This window comes from Alosa sapidissima, chromosome 15 (assembly GCF_018492685.1).
Source record: "Alosa sapidissima isolate fAloSap1 chromosome 15, fAloSap1.pri, whole genome shotgun sequence".
In the NCBI taxonomy this organism is placed as follows: Eukaryota; Metazoa; Chordata; class Actinopteri; order Clupeiformes; family Clupeidae; genus Alosa; species Alosa sapidissima.
The window spans coordinates 3,860,464-3,882,591 of NC_055971.1; the positions used below are offsets into that span (position 1 = coordinate 3,860,464).

The 22,128-nt window shown below is 43.9% G+C and overlaps 1 protein-coding gene across 1 annotated transcript; it reads right to left on the minus strand.

Annotated features, from left to right (window-relative positions):
* Positions 1 to 348: 348 nt before the first annotated feature.
* Positions 349 to 21,235, minus strand: LOC121684439 (WSC domain-containing protein 1). Its single transcript, XM_042064491.1, has 9 exons — positions 20,893 to 21,235; positions 10,545 to 11,349; positions 9,722 to 9,836; positions 7,332 to 7,516; positions 5,611 to 5,732; positions 4,477 to 4,648; positions 3,868 to 4,032; positions 3,387 to 3,587; positions 349 to 2,709 (listed from the first exon to the last, which is right to left on the minus strand). Exons 2-9 carry the CDS (start codon positions 10,966 to 10,968, stop codon positions 2,357 to 2,359), a joined length of 1,737 nt encoding a protein of 578 aa, XP_041920425.1. The 5' UTR covers positions 10,969 to 11,349; positions 20,893 to 21,235; the 3' UTR covers positions 349 to 2,356.
* Positions 21,236 to 22,128: the final 893 nt, after the last annotated feature.

A 22,128-nucleotide genomic window follows, 5' to 3' on the forward strand; every position in this document is an offset into this window, starting at 1 on the left:
ATTAAGGAGCTCTAACTTGTCTGGAGGCACTGGCTGTCCCATGACAGCACTCGACTTCACCCAAAGGACACTGATGCATATTCAATCAATTTCTATTCTAATTAAACAAAAGGGATTGTCGTCTCTATGTATGTGTTTGTGGGTGTGTACTGTATGTGTCTGTTGGATCATTTGACATTTTGAATTCAAAACCTAGGTCTCTGTAGGGCTATAAAGCATGCAATAAAAAGGAGTCTACATTTTTGTGAGTTCTTGTGAGATTAACTTGTTTATTTTAAGTTCCTGGGAATACTTTGTGTTATACAACACTCAAACTTCAAAAACCTTTACTTTGGTTGACATGATTAAACAGACTCAGACACTTGAGTGTGCTTCATGAATTTTTATTAAAGCAACACTCACAATCAAAACCTTTTTGGGGACCTGCCCCTTTCCAAAAACTGATTTTTTTTTTCATGACAGTTTTACATTTTTGAAGCCTGTAAGACAGTCAGCCTCCCGCTGTGTTCCTTTAAAAATGCAAGAAGAATGTACACCCAGCATCAGCAATCTGCTCGTAAGCAATGTGTCTGTTACAGTCCTCACAGCTCATGAAGTCCCAGGTGGCCAAACACATTCACAGGCGCACGGATGCAGGTATTTGCACACAGTATTTACGGAGGTGTGATCTGCTACACAGACAGAGCAATGACATCCATTTCATTTAGCCAGTAATCTATCATAGGAGTCACAGGCTTGAAGCAGCGTGACCCCTGGGAGGAGGTTGTCTACTCTCTGAGGGACCCCATTACCGCCCATTCAACTCCCACAGAAGAGTGCAGCCTTCCTCCTCCTCAAGCGTCTCTGCAGACAGCCATGATCATCTTTCTTCCCGTCCTGTGACTAAATACTGCTCCATGGCTGCTTCTTCACCAGGGCAAACAAATACTAATTCAGTGGTTTGGAGAATGGATTGGATGAATGGATTTTGTTTCCATGGGAATGAAGCTTGTAGCGTACAATCTGTTGACTATTGGACATACCAAAGGATAACACTGAAGAATCAGTGTTCTGATGCGCAGTCCACTGTGATAACGCCAGATCCTGGCGTCCATTCAAACTATTTCAATAAATACATGACTAAACCATACGCGGTGCAGAGACACTCATGTGATGAGCGCCACCAGAGAAGAGAGGAGCAGAGCAGAGGGGAATGTGGCAGCAGCGCTGTCAAAGCCAGTCACATCTGGGCCTCTGTGCAGCACAATAATCAGCTCAGGAGAGATTAGAGACTGCAGGAGGGGGGGGGCGGAGGGGGAGGCAGCGGCACACCACTGGGTACACTGGGAGTGTGTGTGTGTGTGTGTGTGTGTGTGTGTGTGTGTGTGTGCCCATGCTGGCCCTTTCCCCACGTGCTGTGGGAAGCATGTCTAGCTGGCCAGGTCTGGCGGCTGTTATCCCCTCTTCCTCTGGGCTACTTCCCATGGTCATGGTGGCGACTCTACTCTGCCTCTTTGTCCTTCTCCTTCCTCTGCCATCATTTCCTCTCTGTCTGCTCGCAGCATGGGCCCAGAGAGGCTTATTGTATGAGATTACGCTGCAGGAGATCCCTCTCCCTCATCATGTCTCGGCCCCTTCCCCTGCCCCTCCGTCCCGCTCTCTCCCTCCCTCTCTGTCCTCCTCCATCAGGCGTCACCAGCATGGTGGGAGAGGACTGCTGCAGCGTCCAGCCCAGCCTCCTCCAGCCTCCCATTCCCAGGGACAGTCAGTCAGTGTGAAGGCGGCTCTACAGCCCTGATGGGCCCAGTGCACTCCCGGTGGTGTGATGCCTGTGCGTCGGAATCAGTGGCAACCACGCAGCACTAATGTAGCAAGTTGTGGCAGGATTTTCATTGTACGGTGTTGGTTTATGTAAGAACAATAACAAAGATGAAGCCTCTGATTTTATGGTTGAGGCGATTGGGAAGAAGGCTTTCAAATGAATTTTCTGCTCTGTCTCAAACAATGACTAAAAAAGACACTATCTGTGATTTCATCAAAGTCAGTTTGCTCGGTTTAATCTGTCGTAAATCTTAAAGCACCATCCTAAGTGTCAAGCAGTGGCACACGGCCCTCCTCCAGAGTCCTACCCCTGCCCTCATCCAAAACATGTGGCACACAAATAAACTGAAGCGGCAGTGATGGGAAAACCCTCCAAGTGCTGCATTACAGGAGGGCCCGGCCACAATATGCAATGAGTGAAGCAGTACACTGCTCATCTGATACAGACAGAGGGGATCAGATTCCTCTTGGTCGTAATGGTGAAGTAGAAAGGGTTGGGGAAAGGCCAGTTTGGTCCTCTGGGGACGCTGATCAGACTTGTGGACGTTTCCTCTGATCACCTGGGCAGGTAGTCCGGCGGCAGGCCCGTCTGGTTGCTCTCCCTCAGCGCCTGGTCCACGGCGCCGATGTAGCCGTCAATCAGCTGCCGCATGTCTGGCGTGAAGGGGTCAAAGGTGGGCCGGCGGGCACCTGAGCGCTTGAAGTGGCCGTCTTTGTTGCTCTCGGCGCACAGCAGCCGCTCCTCGGTGACGCTGGCGTTGAGGAAGTTGGCGATGACGCGCAGCTGGGGCACCAGTGAGTCCTGGAGCTCCTCGTAGTGGACCACGAGGACATGGCGCCCGTACCGCAGCCAGTCCAGCACGTGGGACGCCCACCAGGATGCATAGCTGCCCACAAACTCTGGCCACTCTGGAGGAGGGGAGAGGACAGACACAGGAATCACACTCACATCTCTCACACACTGGTGGCACCACAGAAAGCCCTGTGGGTGGGATGGGTGGCAGAAGACAGGAGCTATGAAGTCCAAGCTAACTGTTTTAGCTCATGCCTCATCCAACCATACTTCAATGAAAATAAATAAATGTATGCTATATTAATGCATTAATGCGATATCCCATGCAAAAGGAATGTTAAACAATAAGAAACAGGAACAACAGGAAATGGTCATAACAAGTATAATTATCTACACATTACTCACTACTCACACACTCAGTTCTGCAGACATTCTATTATTGGACACCAATTACTGTGATGCACGGACAAGGTCAGGGACGATTCTCAAAAGAGCACATAAAACAGAGATATTCCATCAGAACGTTAGCGCCCCCTGGAAAAAAGCTCCGCTTTTACAATTATAGTATGTGACGGTAAACATTAATGCAGACCGGCGCACTGGGAGATTATCACCCTGTATTATGGTAGACACTTCCAGCCCCACCAGATTATTTATTAGTCACCCAGCACAGGCCTCATGAAAGACATGATCTTCATGTGACAGCCACAAGGACAATTTCATAAAATCAATTGAGCGTGGCAGAGATTGACAGTAAGGCGCTGACGAGAGGAGGTGTCTGTGGGCTTTCTACCTTTGCTCTTCCAGTGCTGGTCTGACGCGTAACCCAGGTGTCCGGCACACTTGCGGTTGAACTCGGCCATGAGGGAGCGGTACGGGTTTCGGATCAGCAGGATGGAGGAGTCATACATTTCAATATCCCGCTTGCCGCTCTCATGGGTCTTCACACAGATGGTGCGTCCACTCTTCCAGTAGTCCTTCTCGCCCTTGAAACCTCCAAACCGCCGGAAACATCATCAAACACACACACACACACACACACACACACAAAACAGAACAGTTCATTTTTGAATGTCTAAAGCCAGCTTTGTAGCATTTTACAATAGTCACAATGACAATTAGTTCTACATTTATCACTTTCTACCTAGCTAGCCAACCCCCCAAAAAAGCTCTGTCTTCTTCTCAGGGCAAGATAATGAATGGAGCCAATTCAAGTGATTGATTTGCTGCCTCCACTAAAGTGGCTCTTGGCTTTAAGGCAGTTAAAGAATTACCTCGGTTGTAAAGAGTGCCGTCAAAATAGTAGCTCCCTGTGTAGTAGCCGGTGGCCAGCTCGATCAGGTGCCGCACCCAGGTGTTGCCCGCACCAGGGAAGCTGGACAATGCAACTAGTGAGCTGGATTTCTCTGGCAGGAACTTCCTCTCAGTGCACCTGGAGTCTGGTGGAAGGGGAGAAGTGGATGTTTCAACTCAGACTGTGCTGATGTCAGTCACAGGTACATCATCCCAACACCAGTCCCTGTCAGTCCCTTTATATCAATAAAATCAAGATATGTAGCAATATCAGTAAGAGAATCTAAGAACGTTGAGCCAATTTAAAAAAAAACAGTCTTCCCATGTTTTTACTTTTATCATCTGAGGGTAGTGGTGGATTTTCTTTAGTTTAAAACACTAACGATATTAACATAGCAGTGGTCTCGAGAGGGAACTACTAAAGTTCTCCATTTCAAGCTAAACATTTTCATCTGCAGTATGCTCTTCCCACATAATATGCAGCGCAGCAGCAACAGACTCAGAGGGAAAGGCGCGTTAACATTTCATTTGGACATCATTTACATATAGATGACTTATTATCGCTAATCTATACACACTGTTGACCTTACCCTGCACGGGCGTTTGGTAGACCTGGCAATGGAGATGATTGGTTGCCGCCGTGGGGATAGTGGTGTTAGCCTGGGCACAGAGCTCCTCCCCCACGGGCTCATGGAGGCTGAAGACAGGAGTCGCATAACCACAGAAGCACTGGAGCTTGTGTAGGATGGCAAGTGGATACTCCTGATCAGAACACAAGGAGAGACAATCACAGATCATTTCATGCTACATTTTAAATGATCAAGCACAACCAAAGTGAACTGTATACTGATGTAATTCACAGTTCAGTGATTGTTAGGTTATTAAACAATCACAGGTAGGTATTGCACTAAATCCTACCACTATCTGATTAAACCTAATGTTCATGTCCATTATCATCAGTTTTTAATCAAAGGTAGTGTCTGTGCCCCCAAATTTAAATGTCCATCACCATTCCAATTAGCAGCAGTAGCAGCAGTCTTGGAGAAAATTCACCAAATCAGCCTGAACAAAAACTTTCTTTGCAAAAGCTAATACTGGCAGATTTCCTTAGCAAATTTCCCAAAAGATATGGAAATCAATACACCGATCAACACATGATGACATGGCCCAGTGGCAATGCATTCCCATGTCAATAATTTATTTTTGGATCTCATTATCTGAAAGCATTTTGAGAAGAGGTGCGTGACTTGCTTGTTTCTGCACCATGCTTCGTGGCAATTGAGATAGAGCCCATTAAAGAAAACAGCGCAGCTGCAATCTCAGACGGTGTGGGGTGGTTGAGGGGCGTTGGGGGAATGCCAGCACCGGCTGCGAAGCAGCAATCACCACAAGCAAAGTAGCGAAGAGGATTGATTATGGAATCAATTGATTCTCTTTAGGGACACATTAAAGTTTAAACAGCCAGATTGTTTTCAGGCGCAGTAAGAAAAGCTTCATCGGGAGTCTGCATAGCAAGCCATTGCACAAAGGAGCTCATGACAATCAATGAAAATCCCTTTGCATGAGTGCAGCTTTGGATGAGTGGAATGGAGCGATCTGAGGTGGGCTAGATGTGTGGGGCAGAAAGGCTGATTGGTTGGAGGGGGGGGTGAGGTTTGATGAAGGACAGGGGGGCTAAGAAGTGTGAGGGACAGTGGTGAGTGAGGGGAGGCAGAGGGGCAGACCTGGTCCATGCAGACCTCGATGCAGGCCTGAGAGGTGACGTTGCGCTTCACGGCACGCACAAACGCGGCGGCCGTCATGTTCTCAGGAGTTCTGAAGCAGCCACGGTAGCGCACGTTCCTGTCTGGAAACACAGGAGGAAGGGGGGCAAGAAAGAGCCACAGAGAAAGAGCCATGGAGAAAGTAAGTGACAGGGAGAGAGAGAGGAACAAGGAGAAAAAAGAGAGATAGAGAGAGCAAAGGAGAGGAAGAGAGGGAGAGAGAGAGAGAGAGACAGAGACATCTTAGTGACAGCATGTGGGATTTAATATGCTCAAAGGAAAGCGTAGTTCACTCACATTTCATTATACATTATTCCTATGCAGTTTCCACCCAAACAAGCCTGGTATATTTGGAGGCAAATGCCTTTATCAAATTGCAAGGAAATTGGGTGAAGAGAATATTATATTTACCTATTTATTTCTTTATCAAAGTAACACCACTCCCACATATTATCTATAATATCAGACCTCCAAAATTCACCCTTCAACCCTTCATAAGCCACTTCATGTTGTAGACAACAGTATGAATGACCATAAACAACCTCCCTACATCCATCCATTGTTTCACACAAGTAGTGGAGAGGCAAATCCTGTAGTGTGTGTGTGTGTGTGTGTGTGTGTGTGTGTGTGTGTCTGTCTGTGTGTCTCTGTCTGTCTGTCTGTGTGTGTGTGTGTGTGTGTGTGTGTGTGTGTGTGTGTGTGTGTGTGTGTGTGTGTGTGTGTGTGTGTGTGTGTGTGTGTGTGTGTGTGTGTGTGTGTGTGTTTGTTGTGTATGCGAATCGACTCATTGACCGATGCCTCTCTCAGCTCTGCTGTGCATGTGTGATTAGGCGTAATTACAGCCACATCAAGCCTGTTTGTGTTAGCACTTCATTCTCTCACACGCACACACGCGCGCGCACACACACACACACACACACACACACACACTCTCTCTCTCTCCGTCGCTCACTCATCATGCTCCTTGCTCCTCCCTCACCCCCCACTTCACAACAGCCGTCATTAAAGCAAGAAACCCTTTGTTTGCTGCTCCAAACACAATGCGCTAAGCCCTGTTGACTCCAGTGGACCAAAACAAAGCTCTTGCATTCTCCTTCTATCCACTGACAAAGAAAGGCGGACACACATACGGAACAGCTCCACTCTAGTCAAGGCATCATGACAAATTGTGCTGTGCTTTGCTCTGGCAGAAGCCCTGCTGTGGTGGTATCTCAGCGTAGCATAAGGGGCTTCAGCCAGGAAACACAGCAGTGGCAATGAGAGGAGGACCTCAGGACAGGTGTTTGCTAAGCTGATGCCTGGACAAGTGTGTGTGAGCAGGTGATATAAGAGAAGGTGTGTGTCGATTGGTGAGTGTCAAACCAGCAAAGGCTGGAGGGTGGCCTCCAGGGGCCCAGAGGACTTGTGTGGGAGCGGGGGGTGGGGGGGGGGGGGGGCATATGGAGGATGCAGACAGCAGACAGTTTCTGAGACGACCTGAAGGTGAAGGAGCACATGTGTTTTTGTTTGTATTTATGTGTAGGTGTGTATATATGTGCATATATGTGCATATATGTGGTCAATGTGAGTGAATGGGTCTGGGTGTGTTTGTATATTCCTACAGTGTGTGTCATAGAGCTACAAAAGGATCAGCTATCCATGGCAGCTTTAAAACCAACTCTCATCATCATCTTAATACTCACATCTCCTCTGACCAGGAAGTAGTTCCTCCACCTTGTAGATAGTCAGACGGGCCACACCCCCGCAGATGGAGCCCTTCTCGCCCTTGCAGTCCAGGTTGCACTCCTCCTCCCTCATGCGTGGGCCTGCGATGCGGTTGCCACAGTAACACTCCGAGCCATACTCCAGTCCGGCAAACTGGTATCCACTAGTTGAGAAATGTGGCACTCTTAAACATTGCTCTTAAGAAGATCCTCATTTGACACAACACAACATGATTCTCATTATTATTTCATTATTATTATTATTTGTATAATTATAATTATTATTATTATTATTATTATTATTATTGTCAATTATGGAATGTTGAATGAATGTCAGCTATAAGCTATCAAATATCCAAACACACCAACTCTGTTGGAAGAGAAACACAAGTACATAGGCATTGCCAGAGTCCTGTACATCTTCCAAGGCCATCTGTTCAGTGGCAGTGCTATTAGGTGTGTGTGATGGGAGCCTCACTCTGGCCTAGCTGGGCTGGAGGTCAGCTAGAGGTGAGCCCCTCTTCTCTCTGTATCTGACCCTGCTCTCCCTCACTATCCAACTGCAAACCCCCTCCCACCACCAACTGCCTTTCTTTGCCTGGGGCTGAACTCACACCCACAGAGGTCACCATGTGCCGAGCTCAAGGGGGAAACGCATATCTGTCTGGATGACAGGCCACGCTAGGCTAGCAGTGCTGGGCCATCAAATGAATGAGCAGAGTGTCCTTCCAGCCAAGCCACCTGGAGGGCTGGTGACAGCGAAAGAGAGGAAAAAAGAGAGAGGGGGAGGGGTGGACTCGGACACCTGCGCGGTGAGTGAAAGAGACAGTTTTATCTTCCGCGGCTGCCAGCCTGGTGAGCGGCTGCATGGACACAGCTGCAGCCTCAGAAGCGGCGGCCATGGTGATGGCGCACGGGCCACATTCCAGCCAAGTGTTCCAACAGTGCGGAGTGAAAGTGAGCATCCAAACGTTCCCACTCTCTCCTGGGCGCCTGATCTGGGCTTCCTCATGTGAACCCAACTGGACTGAACCGAGCCACCGCTCTGGTGCACACACTTCCCTCTCTGTCCATGTGACAACACACACACACACACACACACACACACGTGTCAGTAAGGGACTCACAGTTCCACCCCTCCGTACCCATATCCCTCTCAGTGCTGGAGTAGGATTTTAGTGTTCAGGACAGTGCCCCCAATAAAGACCACAGAATGACTAGGTTGGCTGACATCACCTCTATTTCTTTTTTATGTCAGACCTTTTGAGGAAGTCAATATATGCTCATCTGTTACTTCGATGTCATTGCTGTAGACTGGAATAAGATTTTGTGTTCCTGCTTTTGTTGTTCATCAAAACACATGTGTTGTTCTCTCACTCTATTAACAGCCTCACAGCCCCAGATCTTCAGAAGGATAAAGATGTAGTATCTGAATGTTTCCATGGCAACCATGCAAGTAAGGCCATTTTCCCTTCCTTCATGCAAATCTATGATGTCGCCTGCATTGCATTCACGGAAGGGGGGGGGGGGGGGGGGGGGTCATTACACTAAACTCCCTCAGCCCCTCACTACCAAGCATCCAAAGCAGAATAACTCGCTATCATGATTCTGAGTCATTTGGCAGCAGAGCACATTAGTGAAAGCCAGGACCTTGGAACTGGCAGAAACCAGGGTGGCTTTGTAGATATGACTGGTGCTGAATGACTAGCCCTGCTGTCTGGGTCGCATTCCTCTTTTCAGATGTTATTAGAATAATAGAATAATAGAATAAATATCAGCTCATGCTTCTGCATGGTGATCATTTTAGAGAAAAACTATTTCATTGCCTTAAAGAGATGGCTATAGTTTTAACTGGATCCATGCCATCTGATGCCTACCGGTAGGGTGAGTTGTCATGGTGGTAACTGTTTTAGAGAATGACACACTAATTAATAAAAGACAGAGCATCAGGGGTTAATTAAAGGGGTAGTTGTTTAACCTCCTTTTTCAAACGGTGGTCAATTAGCACAGAAGAAATAGCCTGAACAGGTGTATCACACACACACACACACAAACAGTAGTCACAGTTAGTCAGAGAGCCACACATCTGCTTTTAAAGAAAGAAGACTTGGCTGTGGTGATTTGGCAAATCCCCAAGTCACCAACCTTGGATCTTGCCAGCTGGCACTCAGCATTACACTGCAAACACACACCACATTCTCTCCCCCATCCTAACCGGCTCTGTCTCATTATTCTCTGATTTAAGTCAACAATGGACTAGATGTCTATTGAAACTGAAGCCCGTCTGCCTATGGCGGCCATCTCGGTTCACGGCCACAGCGTGAGGAGTGTGGAAGGCAGACAGCAGAAGCAGTCACAGGAAGCCTCACCTCTCAGAGCAGGTGTCCTGGCACAAGCTTGTGGTCATTCTGCGGAAATCATAAAAAACAGTCCCTTTCAAGGCCCGGTCCTTGGCATCATCTAGGAAGCAGCCAATGTATGTACCTGTTTCAAATTAGAGACAAACAAACAAAATGGAGTAGTGTAAATTCCCAACTATTAGCCGAGGTTTATACTTTGATTTTGCAACATTTCTTCAGCTATGAGGTTAATACACGGGGGCAATTAATATGGTATTAATATGTTTTACCTTTTTTTAACTTGTATAGAACACTGTCCTGCAGTTTATACACAATGCGGCTAATACACAGAAAATTACTGTTTTCACCTGCTGTGGCAAAGTGGAGCAGAGAGAGGAGTGAGGGGTGGCAAACAGTGATTTTTTCTTTTAATATACAATATGGAGGGAAAGATTATTTCCATCACCTATTAACTGCCCCCTACTAGCCACATGACAGTATCTTATGTCATTTTACAAAACACATGTTTTAACAACATTTTACATGTTTCAATGAAACATCATCCTGTTGCTGGCCATTTGGGCAAGAGTGTGATAAAAGTAAATGAAATTATGTAAATTGTTTAGCCTCAACCTTTTTATATTGCCTTTAAATCAATTCAGCAAACAAAATCTGACAGTGTTTAAATGGTATAATGATGCCAATTCTATCCATAAAAACCTGGAAATGTCTTTATCAACAGTTTGCAGGCAACCTGTGGTGATGTCCCCATTCCCCATGACTAAAGATCAATTCAAGATCAATGTACATTGCTGTCGGGATATTAAAGTGGATTAAACAGTTCTTACAGCACCTTTGTGTGGAGCCTTCCTCCTGGCTGTAACCGGGTCTGCTCTGGTCATATCCTGTTCAGACATGAGGCTGTGGAACCACCGGCGCCGCAGCTGTCGGATCTCCTGGTTCCTGGACAGCAGCCACTGAGGGCCTGCTCGGTCATCTGACTGGCTTGCCCGATAGCGGCCTGGACTCCCTGGCAGTCTGGCGCCCACTGGGCCTACTCGCACCACTGGCGTGCCACTCAGCGCCCGCGGTGGGGCTGGCAGAGAGGGCAGGGGCAGGAAGCTGGAGGTGAGGGACAGCCCCCGCTGGGAGACCACCAGGGCTGCCCGCTGCAGCAGCAGCACGCTGCCGGCCATTATGTAGGCCACGCCCAGGAACAGGAAGAGCAGCTGAGTCCGTCGCAAGAAGCGCTGTAGGCGGTAGAATGGCTTCGCCATGACCAACACCCCTCTCTGCTCAGTTTCCTTAACAACTGGAGGTAAATGTCTCCCTAACAACCAAAACGGGGAACGGAGAGATGGAGGATATGATTTGCTGCATCACGTTCTGGCTGTCTTTCAGCACTTCTTTCCCAAACCAGTGTCACTAAAATAAAATGAACAGCAGGACCATTGTGTTTTTAGATGCCTTGTCCACTGTGATTACAGCTTGAGAGATGGACAGTCCACCACTCTATGGCACCCTGCAGTGCCTGTCCTCAGACGTCTTGACCAGTGAGGGGATCCAAGGCCAGGCAGCTCATCAGCATCCCTTTGTTGTCTGCACAATCTCCACTGCCTGTGTCCTAGGGTTCCAGACGGAGGGAGCCCTAAGTGAACCTGCAGAGAGCAGAGCCATAAAAGTGTGATTCAAGTCAAGGCTAATCCTTCTTTTTAATCCACTTTATCTATGGTGATAAAACAAAAAAAGCACAAGTACAAGAGAGAAATATGACGGGTCTCCTTTTTTGCTGTATGTCTCCCTTAGTGTGTGTGTGTGTGTGTAGAAAGAGAGAGAGAGCAAAAGGAGGAAACATGAACAAAGGTAGAGGTTGAATAAGAGAATGGGTCAGTGAGAGAAAGAGTGAGAGGAATTTGAAGAGCCGAAGAGTCAGGGAGATCCAAAGTGAGAGGAACAAGGAATGTGTGTATGTGTTTGTGTGTGTGTGTGTGTATGTGTGAATGTGTGTGTGAATGTGTGTGTGTGTGAATGTGTGTGTGTGTGTGTGTGAGAGAGAGAGTGAGTGAGTGAGTGAGCAAGAGAGAGAGCGAAAGAGAGATGGTGCCTTTGTGAGCTATTGCCTCAGCTGCTCATCTCTGGAGTGAGAGCGAAGCAAGGAACAGAAAGGTTCTTATTTATGGCAGCTACCCCTCCCTTATCTTCCCACACAGGGTTAAGATCACACAGGCTTGCATCATCAAGCATTACAACGCACAGAAATGCCTGTCCTGATTTCACATCAAACCATAAAGCATAGCCTGATAACATCTCCCGCCATAAATCACCTTCTAAATGCCTGACGCAGTTCCCCAATATCAGCGCCATCATTTCCAATAAACCTCAGCGTGGCTGTCAGCACAGACCATATGGCGATGACAGCACAAAAGCATCGTGCACATCAGGACTGAAACAGAAATGTCTAGTTTGTCCTTTTTTCTTGCTAATTGGGTAAGCTTACACTAGGTGCAACTCAGCTTGTTTCAATTTCTAATTGTGCTGAGGAAAAAAAGAAAAAGATCCATCATTAGTTTGGCTCTGATGAGAATTCTGATGTGAGGCCTGGAAAAGAGTAAAAAAAAAAAACCCTGTAAAGAGCCTAATTAAACCTGGGAGGGAGGTGGGCGGGACGTCTCCTGCTGCCAATCAAGCGGCGTTACGCTCAGATGAAGCATGTTTGCCTGCCCCAAATTCCCTCTTTTTATCATCTGAAAAACACTGTGGGCTTAGGAGCCCTCACCAGAGGAACAGGATCAGACCATAGAGGGCTACTGATTTTCCTTTTTAAGTGCTAACTGCCTGCCTGGCCCCTTGAATACGAATATGAACTCAATTTGGTACACCTTTAAAGCCTGCAAATGATACACATCCTCTACCTCAAGAATACTGTTAGTTGTGGTTAGATAACAGAGTACAGCAACATTTAACTTCTCACGATGAAAACAAACAGTTTCTTTTGCCAGTGCTAGAAGGAATATCTCCATGGGACACATTCTTTACTGCTGTGGCTCCTGCTAATAGCGCTGCCCCCGTAGGCATGGCACTTTCCCCCAGTGAAAACCCCTTTCTCACTCTCCACACCCCTCACACAAGCATTTGGCTGAAGGCCCAGAACAGCACACAAAAGACTGAGCATGTATGGACATTCTTGTCAAAACCATGGGCAACTACCAAACAGCTGAGCATCTGCTGAGAATGTCAATCAGATTGGAAGCTTCACCCGTGATTGATGGAGAGCATCGTACACGCTTTTCAGTGGAGGACACACGTGAAGCTGCTCCACTAGTGTGACTGAATAAATCAACAGTGATATAACAGTGAAACAAAAACCCTCACCTTGGGTAACCACACTAGATGAAGAGCAATGATAGCAACAGTGGCAGAGGGCAAATAACCACTCAAACAAAACAAGCACTTGTAAAAAAAACACACACACTATGGCTTAATTTACTAGCTGTAAGAATAACAAAAATGTCATGTTAAAAATCCTGAATGTTAATCATGGTGAAAGATGAGTGAAGACAAGGATTTGTGCTCCAGCAGCACTCTTGTGAATGCTACAACTGGGTGGAAACACCAACTGAAGAATGCTATTAAAATTGTCTCCTTAATTCCAAATGGAGACACAGTTGACCGAGTAGATTCCAGTGTAATTAAGAGCAGGTAAAACTTGAGGCTGGCTTGCGAAAGAATAGTTCTTTATTCTGGATGTAACAACAGAGTTCTGGTAACCCTGTTGTACGCACAGCACAGCACAATGTTGCAAGGTGAAGCCAAGGTAAGAAACTGAAGCCAAGATCTGGGAAACTCCTGGCTAATTATAATACCAGAATATACATTCACGTCTGGGGTCAAATTGGAGGGGGAAAACAGACAGTGATATAGCCTTATTGAATTAAGACGTCTTGTGGGGGAACAATTAGTTAGGTACACCATTTGCTATTGTAAGGTGACAACATTCTGTCTGCTTACAAATAACATCCTGTCCTCGCAGTTTCTGCAGTATTAAACAAAGAACCAAAAGAATGACATACAGAAAACCACTAAAATCTAACAGTGAGGATGTGTCAGGGCTGTGCCCAGCATGGGCTCCTTTTCAACAGCGCATCCTCTCGGTCAAGGAAAACACGTAATGAATAGATAAAGGAGGAGAATTGTGTCTTTCACCAGCTGTCCTTGCTTCTGAAGAGAGCCCACACTTGTGAAATCGAAGGTACAATCTCCAGTCTCTCAGCAATATTTACCCCATTTACTAACATACAGTTCTTGCTGATAAGAAAAAGTAAAACATGCAAATTGTGCAATTGAAGATGCAGACAAATGTAAAGATCAAAGGAACAGCATTCTCAAGTGTTATTACAGTTATTATTATTATTATTATTAGTGTTATTACATAATATATCAGTGTTACATACATCAGTTACATTTGTGAGTGTCAGATAAGCTTTATTATGGTATTTGATTATGGTATCTGAGTCAGACCAAAAGAGTCTTGTAGACTTAATTTATAAACCAAAACCTACGACCTATGTCTGGTTCTAGTGTATGCGGTTGATTTCACTGATATTCTCACTGCAAGCTATCAACACATCTTTTTCTGTGAGGAGCTGGCTCCCCATCAGCATGCATGCTCCAGCGCATGCAGCCCACTAGGTTATTCCCTCTCTTGTGCCTGGAGCAAGTCTTCACTCTCCTCAACCTATTCCTTCCTTAATTTTTACAGTTTTTAATCTACATTTATTTAGTAGCGATCAACATACAGTATGTGTCCCTTAGGCTTAGATCAGTGGTTCTCAAATCGGGGTACGCGTACCCCCGGGGTTACGTGAAGGCACTCCAGGGGGTACGTGAGATTTTAACTCTTAGAACCCGATTGACGCAAAGTGCGTCAAAAAACACACCCTTTCTTCTTTGTTACATTGCTCCGCAACTGTTCGTCGCAGCGAGATGAAAGTAACCTTTATTGCGTGACAGAGCAGAAGTGGGGCTTTCCAACGAGACAACGCACTTGTCTGTACGTTAAAGTATGAAAATAAAAATCATGAAATTAAATCAAGTTGCACCATATTTAGTCTTTACTTCTCTGCGTTCACCTGCGCACCCATTACTCTCGTTTGAATTACTCGCGAACCCGTGAACACACAGATATGGCAACTAGCCTATATCAGATGAAAGAGGAGACACAGGGCTATCCATTGATAGCAAGTATGTTGATCCTTCTGGCTTATGAAATCAGATGAAGTGACTACAAAATAATAACGTCATGTAGAAAAACCAATGCTGCACACCCATTACTCTCATTTGAATTACTCGCGGATCGGATAGATATGCCACGTATGTCAAATGAAAGAGGAGACACGGAGCTATCATTTGATACCAAGTACATCCTTCTGGGTTATAAAACAGACGAAGTGACAGCAAAATAATAACTTCATATAGCTCGACTTACCTCAAGTTTTTGTCTGTTTTTGTAGCAAAGCATGTTTATAATCCAACTCTATTGTGTGTTTCTCTATGGCAAAGAATGTTCATAATCCGGTTTTGAGATCCTATCAAATTCCTGCATGGCATCCAATTCAAGGCTCATATTGCATCCCAATTTGTTTGGCAAAGAAACACCTTTTTTGCCTTTACTTTGTTCATAGAGAATCATGAGTGCAGACACCATAGGGACACACAGGCTATATAACACGTAGACTCTGGTCAAGTCAGGTCAGATCAGTTCGTGTCACAGATATGGAGCGCAGAAAGGTCATTAAATCACTAAATAAAAAAAATAAAAAAATTATTTCTGTAAGGCACACACCACATAATTGCTCAGCCCACAGATAATTCCTCCACCATGGCAATGATATTGCCATATTCAGGACCTGCCCTATGCACGAAATGCATGTAGAGCTATGAGCTTGCTGTGGTGAGATACATATCAAAATATAAGATTTTTTATAATACTCGTTTTATATTTTAATCCTTTAAAAATCAAAATAAAATCAATGCTAGTACTAATACATGACATGATGGCAGATCTGGATAGCCTAGATTCTGCTGAAAAAAAAACCCAATATATAATATGTGTGTGTGGCACTTACAATGACCAGAATAAATCCTTATGAATAAAGGTAGTGAAAATGCCCTAAAAAACAGCTTAGGGTTGAAATATACATCGATTAAGTAGAATCCATGCAAAAATACTTTAAAAACAATGATTTAATAAATATGTCAGGAAAATATAAGTTCATAAAAATAATTTTATATTTCAGTTGGCTATTCAATTTCATTATCCTAAAAACCCAGAGTCCCCCCCATACCAGGATGGTTCGACCCAACCTGTGTCACATGCCACCCGCCATCACCTGTCAATCACTGTCAAAACTCAAACGATGGAGTCGTGGTTGAAGTTTATGGATGGAGTCGTGGTTCCAAAGTTTAAATTAGGCACTGACGTCACAACGCTCTGTTTTAAGTCTTTTTTTTCTCAACTAAAAATGCTTTGCGCTGGTTAGGGGGTACTTGGCTGAAAAAATATTTCACAGGGGGTATATCACTGAAAAAAGGTTGAGAACCACTGCCTTAGATCTTGTTCAGTGATTTTTTTTTGCATGCCATTTCAAAATGTTTTGTAGAGTGGGTTGGTGAATTGGTCTGACAGGCATTCTATCTCTAAGCAAAGTAATATGATGATGTATTTTCAGAGTTCACTCTCTTTCAAAGTCGCAATGATTCAGTTTTCACATTTTGTAAGGTCAAGAGATATCAATCCATAATTTCTTGGATATCTTGAATGCTTTTTAACTCTGAATAAAAAAATAGTTGATGATGGTACTGAACGTCCATGTTTTATTTGTATTATAGTAACTGGACTAACTGGTTACTGATGAGCACACACATTTGCACAATATTCACAGTCTTGTTTCAGGGTGAGATGCTGAGCTGTAGTCTGTCTTCTCTACTGGAGATTCACTCTGCCTCTCAGCTGTGCCAGGAGTGAGAAACAAAAGCTTGTGCTACATTCACAATATGAATGTGCCATTAGGTTTCCTTGTCAACTTCCACCTGATTTAGATGATGCCCTACCTCCCTTTCAATGTGAGGTGCACATCTAAAATAATAATCAGATATGAATCAATTTGTAAGGAAAGACAGACGTTCTTCTCACAATAGACCCAGTTTATCTTTATTATACTCTACTTAACTGAAGAGTACAGTAAGCCATTTAAACTGCGACATGCCCCGAGGGCAAACATTTATCCACGTTCTAATGCAGGAAAGCATTCTACTGTTAAGGATACTTCATGCGTGACAAGCAGTAGTCACTTTCCAAAGTCAATGCTTACCACTGCACAGAAATGGAAAAGGGGGTCAGGCTAAGTGCTACATTAAATTTTTGTTGGGGGAAATGGACAGTCCATGGTAATTTAAGCTCTGTGTTGCTTTAAGGCACATTTACATTTGCAGATTTACAGTAACACCATAAACAAAGCCACTATAACTACAAAATGTTCAATAAAGGTCTAGCAAAATGATTGCAGTCTGAGGATACTATTGACCACTAAAATAAAATGTAAGTGTGCATCAGAAAGAGGAAGGATAAAAAAGGAGGAGAGGAAACATCACCAAGCTGTACCGCTGACATTTGATACCTCCTGGAAATGCATGTTTGAGTAATTGTGTGTGTGTGTGTGTGTGTGTGTGTGTGTGTGTGTGTGTGTGTCTGTCTGTTGAGAAAACCTTAGGCGATTATAGATTTCCTTGCAAACTGCTATAGTAAATACACACTGTATGGAAAAAAAGTGTTGGGACAACTTTCCAACTTAAAAGAGGAAATGGGTGAGGAGGCAGAACATCTCATCACAATTATTTTAAAAGCCCTGGACTTGACACATGGTGGAGATTACAATGATGTAGGAGATACATATAAACTACAATGGGACTCAGTAGAGCACCCCTGCTAAATAAATCTATAACAGATCCTCCACCAAGGAGGTTATGTTTTCACCTGTGTCAATTTGTTTGTTTGTTTGTTAACTAGACTGCATAAAACAACATGTGCACAATTTTCATTACATTTTGTGAAAAGATATAACATGGGCCAAGGAAGAACCCAAAACATTTTGTAAGATGAATAATTGTTTTATTTGTGCAGAGCTGTTGTGCACAACTATTAATGCTGTGCTTAGAGTAAACAAGCTGCCTGTTCCAAGAGGTATTCTAGAAAGTAAATTTAGCTTCTTTCCAAAATATATGGACTAATATATTTGGTGGAATTTTCTGTGGGAGCAAACTTGCATGTTAGGTTTATGAGGTAAACTATAGAGGAGTCTAGAGGAGTGAGAAGTAGTGACCAGTCTTGAGTGTGACTGAGGTTCTGTAATTCTGTCAACATTGGCATGCAAAGGCTATAATAGTAGGGTTGGGTGTCCTTGTATTCTCACAAAGAATAGAGAAGAGAAAGCTCAAGGTCATTACATTGCTATTGGAACGGCTACCTAATTCTTCAGAAAAATATGTATAATTCAAATCAAGCTAACTTCATGCACTTCAATGCACAATGCACTTATTATTATTATTTTCTGTGTGTTATTTGCACTTGTAGGTGACATTTCTACTGGTTTCCATGGCATCAACTGACTGAGTTCAACACTGGCACTGGCAGTGATATTTCAAAAGAGAATGCTGCCAGGCTTTCCTCCCTTTAGGCAGACTAGCCAGTTGCTTACATCAGAGTAGAAGCATAACCCTTCTCCATTGATTTGTCCTCTGACAAGTCATGTTAAATGATGTCCACTGGATTAAACTGCCTCCTGTCTCACTCAGAGACACTATGGAAATCCACCATTTTTGCCATCAGGAAATACTGTGGGTTTCCTACTTTGTTCATTCAGAAGCCTTAAGGACTGAACACACTCTCCCCTGAACACACTCCTCACTCGCACAACACTTTCAGTAGAACATTTCTTAATCATCGATAATGGTTTGCAATGGAAGTGATAATTGTAGGCCATCAATCATATCAATATCTGTCTGCATGTTGAGTCTTACTTTAACAGCCCTAAAGCCTTTTCATTGATTTTATTCAAATGTAAATCATTTACATACAACAATAAAAATACTAACTCATTCAATCAAAGATTACAATCTGTTATCCAAAAGGCATTTGTTGGCACACCCACAGAGCAACATTTTCTTGTGCATATTTCTACTGTAGTATTTCAAGAAACTATTAACTATTAACACTAGTAATCTCTGTTATGTGATGCAGTGTTAAGTGTGAGGCACATAATCATATTATGTAATAATATATTATAGAATGGGGTAAGCAGTATATAAACCTGCAAATTGGTGGCATGTTCGTTGTTGGTGTAATGTTCAGAAAATATTTATTGATGTGGGTGCAATGCACCATCCAAAGATTTTAATTGAAATTAACACAATTAGAAAACTATAATATTTTGATTATTTGGGCATTTGTATCTTAATTAACATTGTAAAGATTTTCACAAGTTCACCTTTCCACACAGTTAATGTGTGTGTGTGTGAGTGAGTGAGTGAGTGAGTGAGAGAGAGAGAGAGAGAGAGAGTGTGTGTGTGTGTGTGTGCGCACACACGTTTGTGTTCTAGGCACCACAGTAATAGGAACTGTAGTATACTTAACAACCATGTTTTGTGTTGAATTAGTTATAAAATGCAAGAGGGGAATCAAACATACAGTATAAATGAAGAAACAACATAACTCAGCCTCTTTTTTGTTAATTATTCATTTGATAATGTCTCCAAGGCAAACAAAGTGCAAGGCTAAGATTTCAGTCAAAAACTGTGGATTCACGTAATAACACACTGACTGAACCGAGTGTGAACTGATTGTTGCAAATAAATATTTCATCCCAAATATTTGTGGCGCCATTAGCAACAAGGTGTCAAAACAACCCACGGACAAGCACACTCCTCCGCTTCCGTAACATTAATCAACACTGACTTGTTAATGCCCCCTTCTGCTACAGCCTCATCTCATCTGAGGAACAGTGGAGCTGAGGGGGTCTGTTTTCGAAAGCCTTTGACCTGCAGTGAGATCCACTCATTCTAAACGGAGTGCTAAAGCTGGCCAGCGTCATCCCCATTGCTCTCTGCAGCGTTGACCCAGTGTGCTAGATGTTAAGTTATCATCAACAAGTGACTCAAAAGACAGTACACAGTGATTACTGCGAAGACAGCATCACACATACAGCTACTGGACCGATTTTCCCATTTTTAAATTCTACAAACTACTGTGAAAACAGGCATATTTAATCTCAAACTGTTACTACTTGAATGCTACAGAGATGTTTGATTTCACAACTATTCTACTGGCAATGGTACCATACAGAATCTATTGGCTATAGGATGTTTGTTGAAAAACAACCTGAAGAACTGCTGCTCTGGTTCTGTTCCCGACTCCCCTGTAACCTTCCTAATACTACACAGCTACGGGCAACATACAGTAGCCTATGTGTCAGAAAATGACTGAATAAAGTAGGCTATAGGACATAGGCCTACCATCACACCAGAAAAGACCAAAAATGTGGGATATACAAGGGGAACAGATGGAACACAAACAAAGGGTGCAACAACAAAAAAAACAATCAAATGTAAAGCAAACTGATCAATTTGGTCTCAACCAGCAGTTCAATTCGATAGTAGAAGTAGAAACTACCCTCTTGGAGAAGCATTTTCGACAAGTATCATCTGAGGCAGTGATGACTCCCATTACTAACATTTGGGAACTGTATTAGAATTTATTAAATTCCTTAATATAATACCCCCCTCCTCTCTAATGCGATTGTGAACAGACCTTGCATGCCATTTTCAGCCAGTTTTAGCCCATACATTCCCTGTAGTGCTACATTTCCAATAGACTAATCCAAATGGAAAAGAAAGTGAAGAGCTAAGTTACAGCCAGTGGTGGGATATCTTGCAATTTCAATCAAGACATCTGAATGCTGCCTTAGCTTGATGTGACATTTTTCCTCAGATTATTTTTCAATAAAATAACGTTTTACCAGTTCTGAACGAAACCCTTAATCTAAAATTGAACTGAAACAGATTATCCCTGAGGTTACTTTGAAGACGACTGTAATTAAAGGGTGGGCTATGTTCACTGCTTAATAGCACTGCGCGTAGGCTATCCTTACCTTCACGGGAACATTCCATGCCAGTGTAAAGAAGAAGAGGTGACAAGTATTGTGGATGCAGACTAAACAGTAGCGTATACAGTCGTATCTATTCGTCTGTTTCCACTGTGCTCTTATTGCATCCCTGCCAAGCTAGCGGGCTATCTCTCTTTCTCTCTCGCCGATCTCTCTCAGACTCTCTTGATGTATGCCATAAATCCTCTTTCATTTCTTATTTCGCATAGCAGTGAAGCCATTAGATGAGCCTTAATCCGTACGTCTAAATCCGCACTGTGCCCCCCTTCATTTAGCAGTCCCACGTTGCTCTCTCGTTAGAATCCTACGAACCCAGCTGTTTTTAAGTCGGAGAGCAGGACGTAACTGCGCATGCTTCCTGGTCAGGAAACACTCGAAGCAGGCAGTGTAGTATTGACCCACGGCTCTTCACACAGACGACTGGCTTGAGTAAGAATACGTTGTATTGTTTTGTTCCAGGTTGTATCCTATTAAACATTTTATTAACACATTTTTACATGGCATTTAGGTTGGCTATATCCTACATTAGTTGTAACCTCATGAACATCAACAAGGGGCATGAGACGAGGTTTCATTTGTGTCCTGTTCGCTTTTTACCTTTGGCTCGAGTCAGAAGATATTGAGTTTGCATGCTTTGAGTTCCTGTAACTGCAGCGATGAAGCTTTGAATTTCGGCAGGTTAACCAGTCTGTTCACTCCACACCCGTCTCAGCCAAACAGATTTGGGATAGCCATACAATTTCCATGTGACAATAAAAGAGGAGTTTGAAGATAGACCATTGCATGCATTTTAGAATAGGCCTACTTTACACTAGGGGACTGTTCGTTATTTATTAAAGGGGCCACCGGAGGGATTTTGAGTGCTTCAATCTAGAGTTGCAAGACCCTCCCAGCCTGCAAGATTTTTTTCAATGACCCTAGCAAAATTGTCAGAAAAGACCAAAAAATTACTCTCCCTGGCCAATTACGATGTTTTCCGCCCAAGTTCTTGAGCTATGAAGACCCACTGACTTAAGCTACAGATCTAAAAAAAAACCCTCTGCTTTCTGATCTTACACATCACATTTCACCAAGATGGTGGCCATTTCAGTAGATTTAGGCATACTCACTAACATTGTTGTGGAAACACAATAAGCATAGAAACTAAATGCACACTTCGTGCAACTGCATTAGCCTACTTGAAATACGTTACTCCTCTAGTAAGTATTCACATGAAATAAA